The following is a 14,195-nucleotide window of genomic DNA, read 5'->3' as shown; positions in this document are numbered from 1 at the left end:
GATATCAAATGGTTCACTTCAGTTTAGTTCAGTCACTCAGTCGTGTCTGACTCTTTGCGACCCCATGAACCGCAGCACGCCAGGCCTCCCTGTCCATCACCAACTCCTGGAGTTCACTCAAACTCATGTCCATCGAGTCAGTGATGCCATCCAGCCATCTCATCCTCTGTTGTCCCCTTCTCCTCCTGCCCTCAATCCCTCCCAGCATCAGGGTCTTTTCCAATGAGTCAGCTCTTAGCATGAGGTGGCCAAAGTACTGGAGTTTCAGCTTTAGTATCAGTCCTTCCAGTGAACACCCAGGACTGATCTTTAGGATGGACTGGTTGGACCTCCTTGCAGTCCAAGGGACTCTCAGGAGTCTTTTACAACACCGTACTTCAAAAGCATCAATTCTTCAGTGCTTAGCTTTCTTCACAGTCCAACTCTCACATCCACACATGACCACTGGAAAAACCATAGCCTTGACTAGACGGACCTTTGTTGGCAAAGTAATGTCTCTGCTTTTTAATATGCTGCCTAGGTCGGTCATAACTTTCCTTCCAAGGAGTAAGCATCTTTTAATTTTATGGCTGTAATCACCATCTGCAGTGATTTTGGAGCCCAAGAAATAAAGTCTGACACTGTTTCCACTGTTTCCCCATCTATTTCCCATGAAGTGATGGGACCGGATGCCATGATCTTAGTTTTCTGAATGTTGAGCTTTAAGCCAACTTTTTCACTCTCCTCTTTCACCTTCATGGAGAGGCTTTTTAGTTCCTCTTCACTTTCTGCCATAAGGGTGGTGTCATCTGCATATCTGAGGTTATTGATATTTCTCCCAGCAATCTTGATTCCAGCTTGTGCTTCTTCCAGCCCAGTGCTTATCATGATGTATTCTGCATCTATGTTAAATAAGCAGGGTGACAATATACAGCCTTGATGTACTCCTTTTCCTATTTGGAACCAGTGTGTTGTTTCATGTCCAGTTCTAACTGTTGCTTCCTGGCCTGCATACAGATTTCTCAAGAGGCAGGTCAGGGGGTCTGGTATTCCCATCTCTTTCAGAATTTTCCAGTTTATTGTGATCCACACAGTCAAAGGCTTTGGCATAGTCAATAAAACAGACATAGATGTTTTTCTGGAACTCTCTTGCTTTTTCAATGATCCAGCAGATGTTGGCAATTTGATCTCTGGTTCCTCTGCCTTTTCTAAAACCAGCTTGAACATCTGGAAGTTCACGGTTCATGTATTGCTGAAGCCTGGCTTGGAGAATTTTGAGCATTACTTTAATGGTTAAATAAATGTTATTAATGTAGTATTCAGTTCAGTTCAGTCACACAGTCGTGTCTCTTTGGGACCCCATGGACTGTAGCACACCAGGCTTCCCTGTCCATCACCAACTCCCCGAGTTCACTCAAACTCTTGTCCATTGAGTCAGTGATGCCATCCAGCCATCTCATCCTCTGTCGTCCCCTTCTCCTCCTGCCCCCAATCCCTCCCAGCATCAGAGTCTTTTCCAATGAGTCAGCTCTTCGCATGAGGTGGCCAAAGTATTGGAGTTTCAGCTTTAGCAACAGTCCTTCCAATGTACACCCAGGACTGGTCTCCCTCAGGATGGACTGGTTGGACCTCCTTGCAGTCCAAGGGACTCTCAAGAGTCTTCTCCAACACCACACTTCAAAAGCATCAATTCTTCGCTGCTCAGCTTTCTTTATAGTCCAAGAAATCCAGATGAAAGAACAGTGAAACACTGTCCCATATCATGCAACTACAGGTCTGATTCCTGGAGATGACAAATATTTCAGTATTTAGGAATTTGTTGTTGTTGTTCAGTCGCTCAGTCATGTCTGACTCTTTGAGTCCCCATGCACCGCAGCACACCGGGCTTCCCTCTTCTTCACCATCTCCCGGAGCTTGCTCAAACCCATGTCCATTGAGTTGGTGATGCCATCCAACCATCTCATCCTCTGTCATCCCCTTCTCCTCTTGCCTTAGGAAAAAGGAACAGTTTTATACCTAAATCATTTCCTTATGCTACTGACTTGATTGTATTTTAGGGAGAACATCATTAAATTACTGCTATAAAATTTCAGGTACACAAAAGTACTCTATGCTGTAACCATAAACTATATGTGTGTGTGTGTTCAGTCACTCAGTTGTGTCCAACTCTTAGTATCCTACTAGGCTCCTCTGTCCATGGGCTTTCCCAGGCAAGAATACTGGAATGGGTTGCCGTTTTCCCCTCCAGGAGATTTTCCCAACCCAGGGATCGAACCTGCATTGACAGGCAGATTCTTTACCACTGAGCCACGTGCGAAGTCCCAAAATTATATGAATTTGACTTATTTCCTAAGTTATTATGCTCAGCTAATAACCATCTCTCCCTTTTTAGCTTGCCAGAGGGTCCATATTTCACTGTAGTTTTATAGATACGCAATCTGTTTGTACATGTTGGTTTCAAATAATCAGGCATTTCTGAACTGATGGATAAGGACATTCCTTGGACATAAAATCCTTGGACTTTTTCCGAAGACATAATTTTCTTGAACTGTTAGAAACACCTTGTAAATGGCCTTAGACACAGACAGTATTATGTGGATTGATACTTTCTACAAAGATTTTACTTTATTACTTTCTTTTCAGAAAATAATTGCTATGAACATAGCATATGGCACTCATGTGTTTATGACACCATCCTCCTAAATTATCATCTTATATACATTTAACTCCCCAAACATCCTGAGCTCCCAGAAGGCATGGGCTTTGTCTACTCTGTCCATCCCCAGGCTCCTAGCAAAGAAGACACTGAAATGTTTGAATAAGCCCATAAGAATTCTTGTTCAGTCACAATAACTAAGATGATATCTGGGAATGTGCTAAGTAAAGATCCCTAGGCCCTATTCTGGAGGTTCTGAATCAGATTGTCTGATGGTGGGCCTAGGGTACTGTATTTTTAATAAGCTCCTTGATTTCCTCCTTGTAAAATGGGGATAAAAGTAGCCCCTACCTCACAAGGTAATTGTGGAAATGAATGAGTTATTTCATGCAGTGTTCAGACCACTGCCTGGCCTTTAGCACTAGACCAGTGCCCGTGTTACTACTGTTGTTATTAGGATATGATCAGTCCATCATGAACAGGTGCTCAGGAAATAGTGTCTATTAATTTTCTCCAACTTAAGTGTGCATAAACATCAGCCGGTGGCTTATCACTGCAGGTGCTTGGGCCTTGCCCCCTGAGATTCTGATATAATAAGGCTAATATCTAGCCAGGAATTTGCATTCCTATACTCCCTATATAAGGGAAAATAGAGAAACAGTTCTCTTACTCACATTTCTAACCCTCAAGGCAAAGAAACTTGCTTCTCCGACTGGGGCTGAGGGGGCTCAATTCAGATAGAGAGCTTTTTTTGGGGGTGGGGTTCATCTGATAGCATGCCAAGGGACCACTGCCACACTGCCTGTCTGGCATTGGCTCATAAGGGGTGAGGGGACAGCTGCCTTCCCTGAGTACACTGGGGATGCTGCTCCAGCAGGGCTTGGAAAATCCACCTCTCCCTGCAGTGGGGAGCAAGGCCTGAGCTCTCCTCCCCCTAAATTGTCCTGCCCCAGAGCAGCCTGCACCAACTCACACCAGCTCCAGGGGCTGCTGAAGACAGGGCCTGGAATCCTTCCCACCTCTAGAGCTGACGTTCAAGGGAACCATAGTTGCTTGAGAAGAAAGTGTGTACATCCCTGGCAAGCGCAAGATTCCAAGTCTGAGCAAGAAGAGCCGAAACCCCTCATGCCACATATATGTGTCATGGAACCAGCCCAGACTTGCTTTTGCTTCTGACCTCTGCAAATTCCCCACAGTGTGCCTGAGATTTAAAGGGCAAATTTTCCAAAAGTGAAACGACAGTGCTCGTTTCTCTTACAAATAGCTTTCCTTCCTGGATTTCTCTTCTTGTGATTATGCAAATTATACACTTAAGCATAATCAATACTTGACTCTCCTGGAACCTAATCAAGCTGGGATCCATCCATAAACAGAGACATTACATACTTAAGAGATAGGCATTTAAATGGAGACAACTCTGTCCTTGCTCTGGCTAAAAATTATTGCTTTTTATAGAAAATTAGGTATAGGCTATGTTATAATAAAGTAGAATTTACTTTTTAAAAAATGCTTTCAACTTCTGTAATTTTTCTCCTTGTTCTTTAATCCAAGTACATGTACTTTCTTCTCCTAAAATGCTACAGAGGAACAGACCTGTCTCCAATGTTTGAAAAGCTTGAGGTTAGAGCACTGGTCCATGGTTTATCCTCTTAGCTCTGGCTCCTGGAGTATCACCAGAAGTTTCCTGGAGGCCTTCCGGGCATTAGAGTGGAAATCCTAGACTACACCTCCATATTCTTTTGACAGCTGCCCTTTAGCCTCCTCTTGGCCCTAGGGATATATTCACTTGTGGCATGACTGGTCTCCAGGAGGACAGAAAGGCCTGCAGAGACATAGGCAATTAAGTAAGGAATTCCAGGGTCTCAGGAACCCTGAACAGGAGTGGGGATGTAGACAGTGGGTGGGTACATATCTCTGGAAGCCTGAAATTGACATCCTGCTCTTATGGGGAGGGATACAACCAGAGAAGGATTGGACACAGCCCTCTAAAGTCCAGGGTCAAGTGCAGGTCCAGGAGTGGTACCATATATATGGTTATCTATACAATGCTTGCCTAGTGTGTTATATAAACGAATACCTTAGTCTAGATGTTCCATCAACACATGCCCCAGAGAAACCTCTGCCAGAGATTCCAAGGTTTGAGATGTCAAGAACTAGATAGATAACATTTTCTTTGTGGAGCACTGGGAGAGGTATCTCTTGATGCTGCCGTGCAAATGTGATTATGTCAACTCCCAGCTGAAAACCTTAAAGGGGAATAAGGCTCTATTTATTTGGAAGTCATTGTATGAGATAGGTTTCTTGTTACTATTTTAAAAACACAGATGTTGGGGGCTTCTCTGGTTGTCCAGTGGTTGAGATATTGCTTTCCAATGCAGGGGGTACAAGTTCAATCCCTGGGCAGGGAGCTAGGATTCCACATGCCTCTCAGCCAAAAAACCAAAACATAAAACAGAAGCAATACTGCAACAAATTCAGTAAAGACTTTAAAAATGGTCCACATCAAAAACATATTTAAAAAATAAAAATAAATAAAAGGTTTAAAAAACAAACAGCAGCAACAACAACAAAAAAAAAAACCCACACAGATGTCAAAAGAATTTCACCAACAAAGATTTAGACAGAAGATTTGGAGATTTCTAAGTCACTCTCTAGCACCAGTCCCCAGGTTTCACCTCCTCCTTCCCCGCTAGCCATCACGCAGGTAGTACTCAGCACTTACCTCCTCTGAAAGGCTTCCTCAAGCCCTCAGTCCAGCCAGGTGCTCCTCCTCAGGGCTCCCACAGCTCTTAGCACCTGGCACTGCAATTGCTCCCCGCCCAGCAGCCTCTCCACCCTCCTAAATTGCTGCACCCTGAGGTCTGGCCCCGTGTCTTATCAGCACTGCATTCCCACGGCTCATCCTGGGATTTGACACATGCTAAATTCTCACTAAATACTTCTTGCCTGATCACGAACAGCAATATGGAGTTGCTTTTATAGCTCTTCACTACCAGAGGCTCTAAGTACTAAAGAATTCAAGTAAAATTTTAACTCCTGGTAGAGACAGATGGTCTGAAAATAAATCAAACACTTGAACACGTAGCATCGCAGACATGGAGACCACTGGGGGCACGTACAGATATCACATTTGTGTGCTTTGCAGTTTTTAATCTTATTCATTTGTTAAGCTGACCTCAGGTTACATGCCTTAAAAAAGGAAGCATTTCTTAAAAAGTTGGCAATCATGCTTCTTCATAAAGAATGTTTATGTACCCATACACACACACACACACACACACACACACACACACACACACTTCATCTGCAGATTTCAAAATTTTACCCTTACTGAAATTAGATTGACGGTACTAGGGACACCTATCAGAAACTTTCTAGTCACTTGAAATTTGGCACATGGTATCTATTTTAAACAATATTAACTACAAGGGGCAGATGGGTTACTTCAAGAAAACAGAATGCTATGGAAAACCAGTTGTCCTTTGACATGAAACCACAGATGATATTATTTCTATCTGTAATCCAGGACTACTGGTAGAAATATTAAGCACTGGGCAAATAAAAAATACTGAACATATGCAGGGGTCTGACAGCAACCCACTCCAGTACTCTTGCCTGGAGAATCCCATGGACAGAGAGGCCTGGTGGGCTACAGTCCACAGGGTTGCAAAGAGTCAGACATGACTGAAGTGACAACTCGGCACCTCACAGCAAGACTCTGATAACTTTGTACAACTCACTTACGTGTTAGTCACTCAGTCGTGTTCGACTCTTTGTGACCCCATGGACTATAGCCCACCACGCTCCTCTGTCCATGGAATTCTCCAGGCAAGAATACTGGAGTGGGTTGCTATTTCCTTCTCCAGGACAACTCACTTAGAGGCATCTAAATGTAAAGGAAAGTCATTCTCTGTTGAGTGAGTGATTAGTCCAAACTGCAGCGGCCTCTGGGGGATGACCCTGCTGTCCTCCGCTGTGCTGTGCTGTGCTGTGCTTAGTTGCTCAGTCATGTCCAACTCTTTGAGACCACATGAACTGTAGCCTGCCAGGCTCCTCTGTCTATGGGATTCTCCAGGCAAGAATACTGGAGTGGGTTGCTATGCCTTCCTCCAAGGGATCTTCCCAACCCAGGCTCGAACCCAGGTGCCCTGTATTGCAGGAGGACTCTTTATCATCCACCAGGGAAGCCCAACAATACTGGAATGAGTAGCCTTCACTCTGGATATTTTCCTGGAAGAGTCAGGAGAAGAAAAGAAGGGTCTGATTTCTGCTGCTGCTTCTTCCACATCACACCTCTCAGTCTCTGACCTCTTTCCTGCTCCGAAGGCTGTTATCCCCAGGCTGGGGACTCAAAAGTAGACGCTGCTACAGCTGCATCCCAGGTAGTGGCTCAACTGGAAAGCTAGCAGCTTCTTAGTTTTTTTCCCTCTGAAAAGTCGAGTGACCTCTCTTGCCAGCAAGGATTGAGGCCCTCCTAGAAGCTTCTGGGGCCCAGATTAGGAGAACTTGTTCTACATGGTGCAAGCTTGGGCCTTACCCTCTAGGGCACCAGACCTTCATAAGGAGGACTGGAGTCAAGAACTAAAAGATTTCAGAGGATTCTCATGAGAACTAAAACCCCAAATACCAAACCACCTGGCCAACTTCATCTTTCATCTTGTTCAGAAAGACACTTTTTACTTCCTCAAGTTCATCTTTTACTAGAAATCTCACAACAAATACAAGCAAACTTTCCCTGCTCACTGTGCCCTGAATGGACATTTTGCTACCTACCTACCTTCCGTTTTCCAATGCCATCTCTCTGGTCCCTGCTCATCCATAACTGCTCATTGACTGCGCTGCCAATGGTCTCATCTTTCTATAAATTCACTTGCCTGCATGAGTTGCTAAATGAGGCAATTAATCACCATCAACACTGGAATTATTCAAAATCACCTGTATCTCAGTGGCTTTCTCATTCTACAGCCTTAGTTTCTTATTTAATCTTTCCTGTCTTGTCCCCTCTACTAGATTGTCAGCCTCTTTAGGTGAAGATATGTCTGCTTTAATTTTCCATACAGTAGGTCTTAAAATCGTTTTTTCTGAACACCCTGGGATGAAGGTAAGGGATAGCTTTCAGGAACAAACAGTAATTAACAGCTCTTCCTTGCCCTTCTCATTCTCAGTGGGGGCTGCCCTGAATGGAGCCAGTAATAAATACTCCACTCCCCATGGATAATAAATGTTCAGACTTCCCAAACCAAATCAGGTCTGAAAAACCGGGGGCCAAAAACTTTGAAGATTGCTGCAAGCCCAGGCATAAAGGGGGAGGGCCCAGCTGTAGGAGTAACCAGAGGGTCTGTGAAGGTTAGTATACACACACACACACACACACACACACACACGTGCAGGGCTTGCCCCAAGGGCTCTAAGACTACAGGAGAATTAATGGGACTAAATCACCAAAATGTGACAAGACACTTTCACGGTGGTAGAACCAGTTCTGAGGTTTCTTCACCTTCTTGCCTACAGCAAGGCAAAGCAGCTACTCTGTTCAGATCCCTAAAAGGTGGGCGGTGCCTCTCCTGGACTGTCGGCCACCAGTACAAGGATGTCAAAAACCCAAACGAGCAACCTAGCCACTTCCGACAGTGGCCCACCGGCGGCTCTTGGTAGACGGCCTTGTGCTCCCCAAACTTCCCGGAGATCGCTGGCGGATTCCGTGCTGCCTGAACTTCTTGCAAGGGGCCACCTGGAAGAGCAAGTGTCTTAAAAATGAATAAGACGAGCTGCGCTCCCACTGCTTCGAAGCGACTGGTGTGCTAGTCTAAAATAAAAAGGTTTCTGTCTGCAAATCCCGTTTGCTCCCCCGGTAATCCATCCCCGCCCCCAGTCCGGCGTGTTCGACCCGTACAGCTGTTTTTAATCCCTACTTTTCTCACTTGGCGTCCCCGGCTAGCGTTGACCAGACGTGGAGCCACTTAGCGTTTCCTCCTCCCCCTGCCCGGGTCTGTCCTCCCTCCGCCGTCTCCTTTTTCTCCGCCTGCATCCCCGGGGGCAGTGTGTGGGAAGAACGAATTTCCGCCCGGTTTGCTCTCCACTCGCCGACTTGGGTCCCTTCCGGACGCAGCCTGCACACTCCCGGCTCCTCCCGGGGCTGTTCCACCGAGGTTGCGCTACCGCTCCCGCACCCGGAGCGAGGAGGCGCGGGCTGCTGGGGCTAAGCCGCCGGGGCGCAGCAGCCAAGCCGCGCCCGGAGGAGCTCTTGGAAGGGCTCCCGCCTGCAGCTGGGGAATCCGCTCGGCAGGGAGAATCCGTGCCAGGGAATCCAGCTCTCCGGACTCAAGCTGCAAACAAAAAGCTCAGGTCTTGCTCCCTCCCTCCGTCCCCCCACCCCCCACCCCGACGCGCACCCGGAGAAACAGTTTTCGGCAGAAATGCAACAAGTAGCACCCGGAGCTCGCAGAGCGCCCTGCGCCGCCTGACTTGGCCCGGCAAAGCCCGCCTGCAAAGACCCGGGCCAGCCACCGGACAAAGGGCGGAGGAGGGGCTGGACAGCACTGCGAAGTCCGAAAGAGGCCATTTAGCGACTCTGGCCAGGCCAAGGGGAATGCAGAGGAGACACAGAGCCGGCGGGCCAAGAGGACGATCCGGCCGCAGCACGCAGGGCGGGCGGCGATGGAGGCTGCCCGCGCTGTGCGCTTCCTGCTCGTGGTGTGCGGCTGCCTTGCGCTCCCGCCGTGGGCCCAGCCGGTGTGTCCGGAGCGCTGCGACTGCCAGCACCCCCAGCACCTCCTGTGCACCAACAGAGGGCTCCGAGCCGTGCCCAAGACCAGCTCGCTACCGAGCCCACAGGACGTGCTCACCTACAGCCTCGGAGGCAACTTCATAAGCAACATCACGGCCTTCGACTTCCACCGCCTGGGGCAGCTCAGACGGCTGGACCTGCAGTACAACCAGATTCGCTCGCTGCACCCCAAGACCTTCGAGAAGCTCTCGCGGCTGGAGGAGCTCTACCTGGGCAACAATCTCTTGCAGGCGCTCGCCCCGGGCACCCTGGCCCCGCTGCGCAAGCTGCGCATCCTCTACGCCAACGGGAACGAGATCGGTCGCCTCAGCCGCGGTTCCTTCGAGGGCCTGGAGAGCCTGGTCAAGCTGCGACTGGATGGGAATGCCCTGGGGGCGCTGCCGGATGCCGTATTTGCCCCCTTGGGCAACTTGCTCTACCTACATCTGGAGTCCAACCGGATCCGCTTTCTGGGCAAGAACGCCTTCGCCCAACTGGGGAAGCTGCGCTTTCTCAACCTCTCTGCCAATGAGCTGCAGCCCTCCCTACGCCATGCGGCCACCTTCGCACCGCTGCGCTCCCTCTCCACCCTCATCCTCTCGGCCAACAGCCTGCAGCACCTCGGGCCGCGCGTCTTCCAGCACCTGTCGCGCCTCGGCCTACTCTCACTCAGGGGCAACCAGCTCACGCACCTCGCGCCCGAGGCATTTTGGGGGTTAGAGGCCTTACGCGAGCTGCGCCTGGAGGGCAATCGGCTGAGCCAGCTGCCTGTGGCACTGCTGGAACCTCTGCATAGCCTGGAGGCGCTGGACCTGAGCGGCAATGAGCTGTCCACTCTGCACCCCACTGTGTTTGGCCGCCTGGGCCGGCTGCGCGAGCTCAGTTTGCGCGACAACGCGCTCAGCGCCCTCTCCGGGGACATCTTCGCGGCCAGCCCGGCCCTCTACCGGCTGGATCTAGACGGCAATGGCTGGACCTGTGACTGCCGGCTGCGGGGTCTGAAGCGCTGGATGGGCGACTGGCACTCACAGGGCCGGCTCCTCACCGTTTTCGTGCAGTGTCGCCACCCTCCGGCCCTGCGGGGCAAGTACCTGGATTACCTGGATGACCAGCAACTGCAGAACGGGTCTTGCACAGATCCCACATCCTCGGTTCCCCCGATTGCCGACAACAAGCGGCGGCCTCTACCCACAGCTCCAGGGGAGGAGGTGGCGCCCCCTGCAGGTGCCCTTGCGGAGGAGCTGCTACCGCAGCCACAGCCACAGCAGCGGAGTCGAGTTCTGCCAGGGATGGCCTGGGATGGAGCAGCCAGGGAGCTTTTGGGTAACCGCAGCGCCCTAAGGCTGAGTCGGCGGGGCCCGGGCTTCCAGCAGCCGGGTTCCAATGCCGCTGCTGCCGCGGGCACGGCGCCACACCCGCTGGACCTCCTCGAGAAGCCTGAGCGGGCACGTCCGACTCCGTCGGATCCTGACCCAGCGGAACCCCACCCAGCCGGCCACGGTCTCCTATGCGCCAGCCGGCGACCCCTGGCAGCACGCGGCGAAACAGCGCCTAGCGGCGCAGCAGCAGGAGAGCGCCGCCCAGTCCGACGGCGGGGTCGGCCTGCCGCCGCTGGTACTCCGACCCATGTGACTTCAACAAGTTTATCCTGTGCAACCTGACGGTGGAGGCAGTGGGCGCCGACAGCGCCTCGGTACGCTGGGCTGGGCGCAAGCACCGCAGCCCAAGGACGCTGGGCGGCGCGCGCTTCCGCCTGCTCTTCGACCGCTTTGGCCAGCAGCCTAAATTCCACCGCTTCGTCTACCTGCCCGAGCGCAGCGACTCGGCCACGCTGCGCGAGCTGCGCGGAGACACCCCCTATCTGGTGTGTGTGGAGGGCGTGCTCGGTGGTCGGGTCTGCCCGGTGGCTCCCCGCGACCACTGCGCGGGGCTGGTCACCCTGCCAGAGCCTGGGAGCCAGGGCGGTGTTGACTACCAACTGCTGACCTTGGCCCTGCTGGCCGCCAACGCACTGCTGGTGCTCCTGGCCTTGGCGGCCTGGGCGTCGCGCTGGCTGCGGAGGAAGCTGCGGGCCAGGCGAAAGGGCGGGGCTCCCGTCCACGTTCGCCACATGTACTCTACCCGACGACCGCTGCGCTCCATGGGCACTGGCGTGTCCGCCGACTTCTCTGGCTTCCAGTCGCACCGGCCGCGCACCACCGTGTGCGCGCTCAGCGAAGCGGACCTCATCGAGTTCCCGTGCGGCCGCTTCATGGACAGTGGGGGCGGCGGCGCAGGCGGCAGCCTCCGGCGGGAGGACCATCTCCTGCAGCGATTTGCCGACTAGGTAGATCCAGGGCCTCCAGGGGGTGTGGAGACTATCTCCTTGGCCTGGGGAGCCGCCTATCCGCGGGCCCCAGCAACCCACCTCAGGGGAAGATCTCTTTTTATCAGACCTTCTCTTTTCTCCCTTTTGTACATTTGCCAGAAGGGCCAAAGAAGACAGACAGCAGCTAAATCCGCACCACCCCCCAACTCCCGAGGCTTGCTCATGAAGTAAATGGTTGGTGTTGGTGGTCAAGACCAAGAATAAGGGACAAATGGATGGTGGGGTCAAGAGACTGGAAGCCTTCTTTTCTACGCTGGTGCAGCTGTGAGAATGGACTTTTTTAATGCAGTAGTCTGGCCTCTGGGGTAGAAAAGGGTGCTCGTTGCCCCCTACGTGGCCATGAAAGAATTGGATGCTTGTGTTTTTGTTTATTGGAGTTTCTATTTAAGGGAAAAAAGAACGTATTACCATTACAAAGGTAGCTTGGCAACTGACTCCACTGGTCTGGTGGTCTCTGCCAAGAAGGGTGACGTTGTAAACTGGTGGTGAAGTTTAACACACTCTTGGAGGAACTCTTGTTGACTGATAGAACGTTCAGGATAACTTAATGTTTAAATAATTAGAGATGCTACTTTTTTTTTTCAAAAAATGTGAAGATTTCTGAAATTTAACAAACTGACCAGTAAACTCAAGGACCGTTTTAGTTGAGCAGGGCAGTTCAACTATTTTCCTTTTAACATTAACACCAGGAAAACATGTGCTGACCTTCGGGTTAACTAAGATTACAGAGTTTCTCAGGAGGAGGCTGCATGCAAGACTTCTCTGTCGGGGTTGCTCCTGTGGCTTTTTTAATTTTATTTTTTAAACTTACATGTGGAAAAGGAAATTTCAATGCCAGACTCCATAAAAGAATGTAAGGTGTGCATAACTGATGACCCCATAGAGAATGCCATCGTTGTAGTTCACTTTACCACATCTCTGATGACCTGTCCAGGTTGGAAAAAATGTGATGTGGTACTTCTCATGTTTTTATCAGTAACATGCAGTTGACTGTGCCATACTTCTCTTGAACTGCACAGTTAAGTGATCAAGGTAATTTCCTGATAGGAGGTGAGCAAAAAGTGACTTGCAATTGATAGTGTAATGTTTGATCACGTTATTGTCTTATATGAAAGAGTGGGGGGGGTGAAAAAAATGTACATCAGTGGTTGTATGTTTCTACTAAAACCAGAAGATTGTTAGGAATACTTAAACCTCACTGTGAAATAATTATATATTTTGCAAATTAATCCCTCCACTACCCAGTGGTTTTTTCCCCTCATGTTACTAAAACTTACCTTTTAGTTGATAATTGCAGTATTTTTAAAAAATGTTTTTGTTTTAAGCTTAGGGTTAGTCTTTATTTGTTCAGTTGTTTTCAGCTCTTTGGGATACTTTCATTCCTTGATATTTATGAAGTAGATGTTTATCACTAGATGTAGTGCTTTGGTTTACATGAATAATTTTGTGTGTGGTCTAAACACAGTCACTTAGAAGATGTACAAGATAGTTATATTCATCGTGGTTACAGATTCATTGGCGGCAGGGTGCTGGGCAAGCCACTGCAAAGGTGCTAAGGCTAACAGTGAATTTTCTGTTTAGGGCCTTAAGCCCCCGAGGGTCCTGAAGACTCAGGGAATCTGTCATATTCCAGAGGTCCTTCAACCCCGCTTCACCCCTTTTCCGTTTCGTCTCCACTGAACCAGGCCTGCCTTGTCCCAACAGCTGAGTAGGAACACAGGGATTTAAATGAACTGATCTTTGTTTATGTTCAGATGAGTAAATGTCCAGACCACTTAAAGTACAGCTGCTTTTCTGGCAGTCTTATCTGTGGGGCCCAAACTTAATAAACCACAGGAAATAGACTGTCATTCTTAGTTTGTGGCTGGGGCTTGCTTCAGATTCTGAGCCTTGGGAGAAGTGGAATTTGCTCTTATTTGCAACCTTGTGGTTACCTTGCACCTTTTGTGTTCCTAGCTTTTTCATTCAGAGAGCAATTGCATTTCTTAGCTCTTGCTTTTCTTACCCAGCGATGTAATAAAGTGAGTCCCTTTGAAAGTCTGAAACAGACCTCTGGTTCTTCCCACCACCTACCCTTTCAACTGCAAAAATCACTGAAAATGGTTAATGCCTGAATCCATGTAAAAACGCTTTCACTGGAAAGTCTTTCAGTGGGAAATGAATAAATGTTATACATTGTTATGTTCAGTTATGTCAATAAACCCACTTACTAATGGAGATGTTTTCTTGGAGTTTCCAAATATTTTACAGCCTTTCATAATGGTACACTGAATTTTTATACAGCAGTTTTCATCAATGAAGATGAAACAAACTGGAAGTCTTTCTGTCCTCTTTCGCTGTCTTTTAGTTTCCATTTCCAAGTAGAGTGTGGACTTTCTTTTTAAGAAATGCTTGTGACTTTCTTCCCAAAGAAACAATGAGATGGC

At 49.2% G+C, this 14,195-nt stretch overlaps 1 protein-coding gene across 1 annotated transcript; it reads left to right on the top strand.

Annotated features, from left to right (window-relative positions):
• Positions 1–9,220: 9,220 nt before the first annotated feature.
• TRIL (TLR4 interactor with leucine-rich repeats) lies at positions 9,221–13,988 on the top strand. Its single transcript, XM_010855409.1, is given in 3 exon segments — positions 9,221–10,899; positions 10,901–11,018; positions 11,020–13,988. Coding segments are annotated over 3 exon segments (2,433 nt in total). The 5' UTR covers positions 9,221–9,292; the 3' UTR covers positions 11,728–13,988.
• Positions 13,989–14,195: the final 207 nt, after the last annotated feature.

Source organism: Bison bison, unplaced genomic scaffold, assembly GCF_000754665.1.
Source record: "Bison bison bison isolate TAMUID 2011002044 unplaced genomic scaffold, Bison_UMD1.0 scf7180017864364, whole genome shotgun sequence".
In the NCBI taxonomy this organism is placed as follows: domain Eukaryota; kingdom Metazoa; phylum Chordata; class Mammalia; order Artiodactyla; family Bovidae; genus Bison; species Bison bison.
This window is presented reverse-complemented; position numbering and strand designations above follow the sequence as displayed.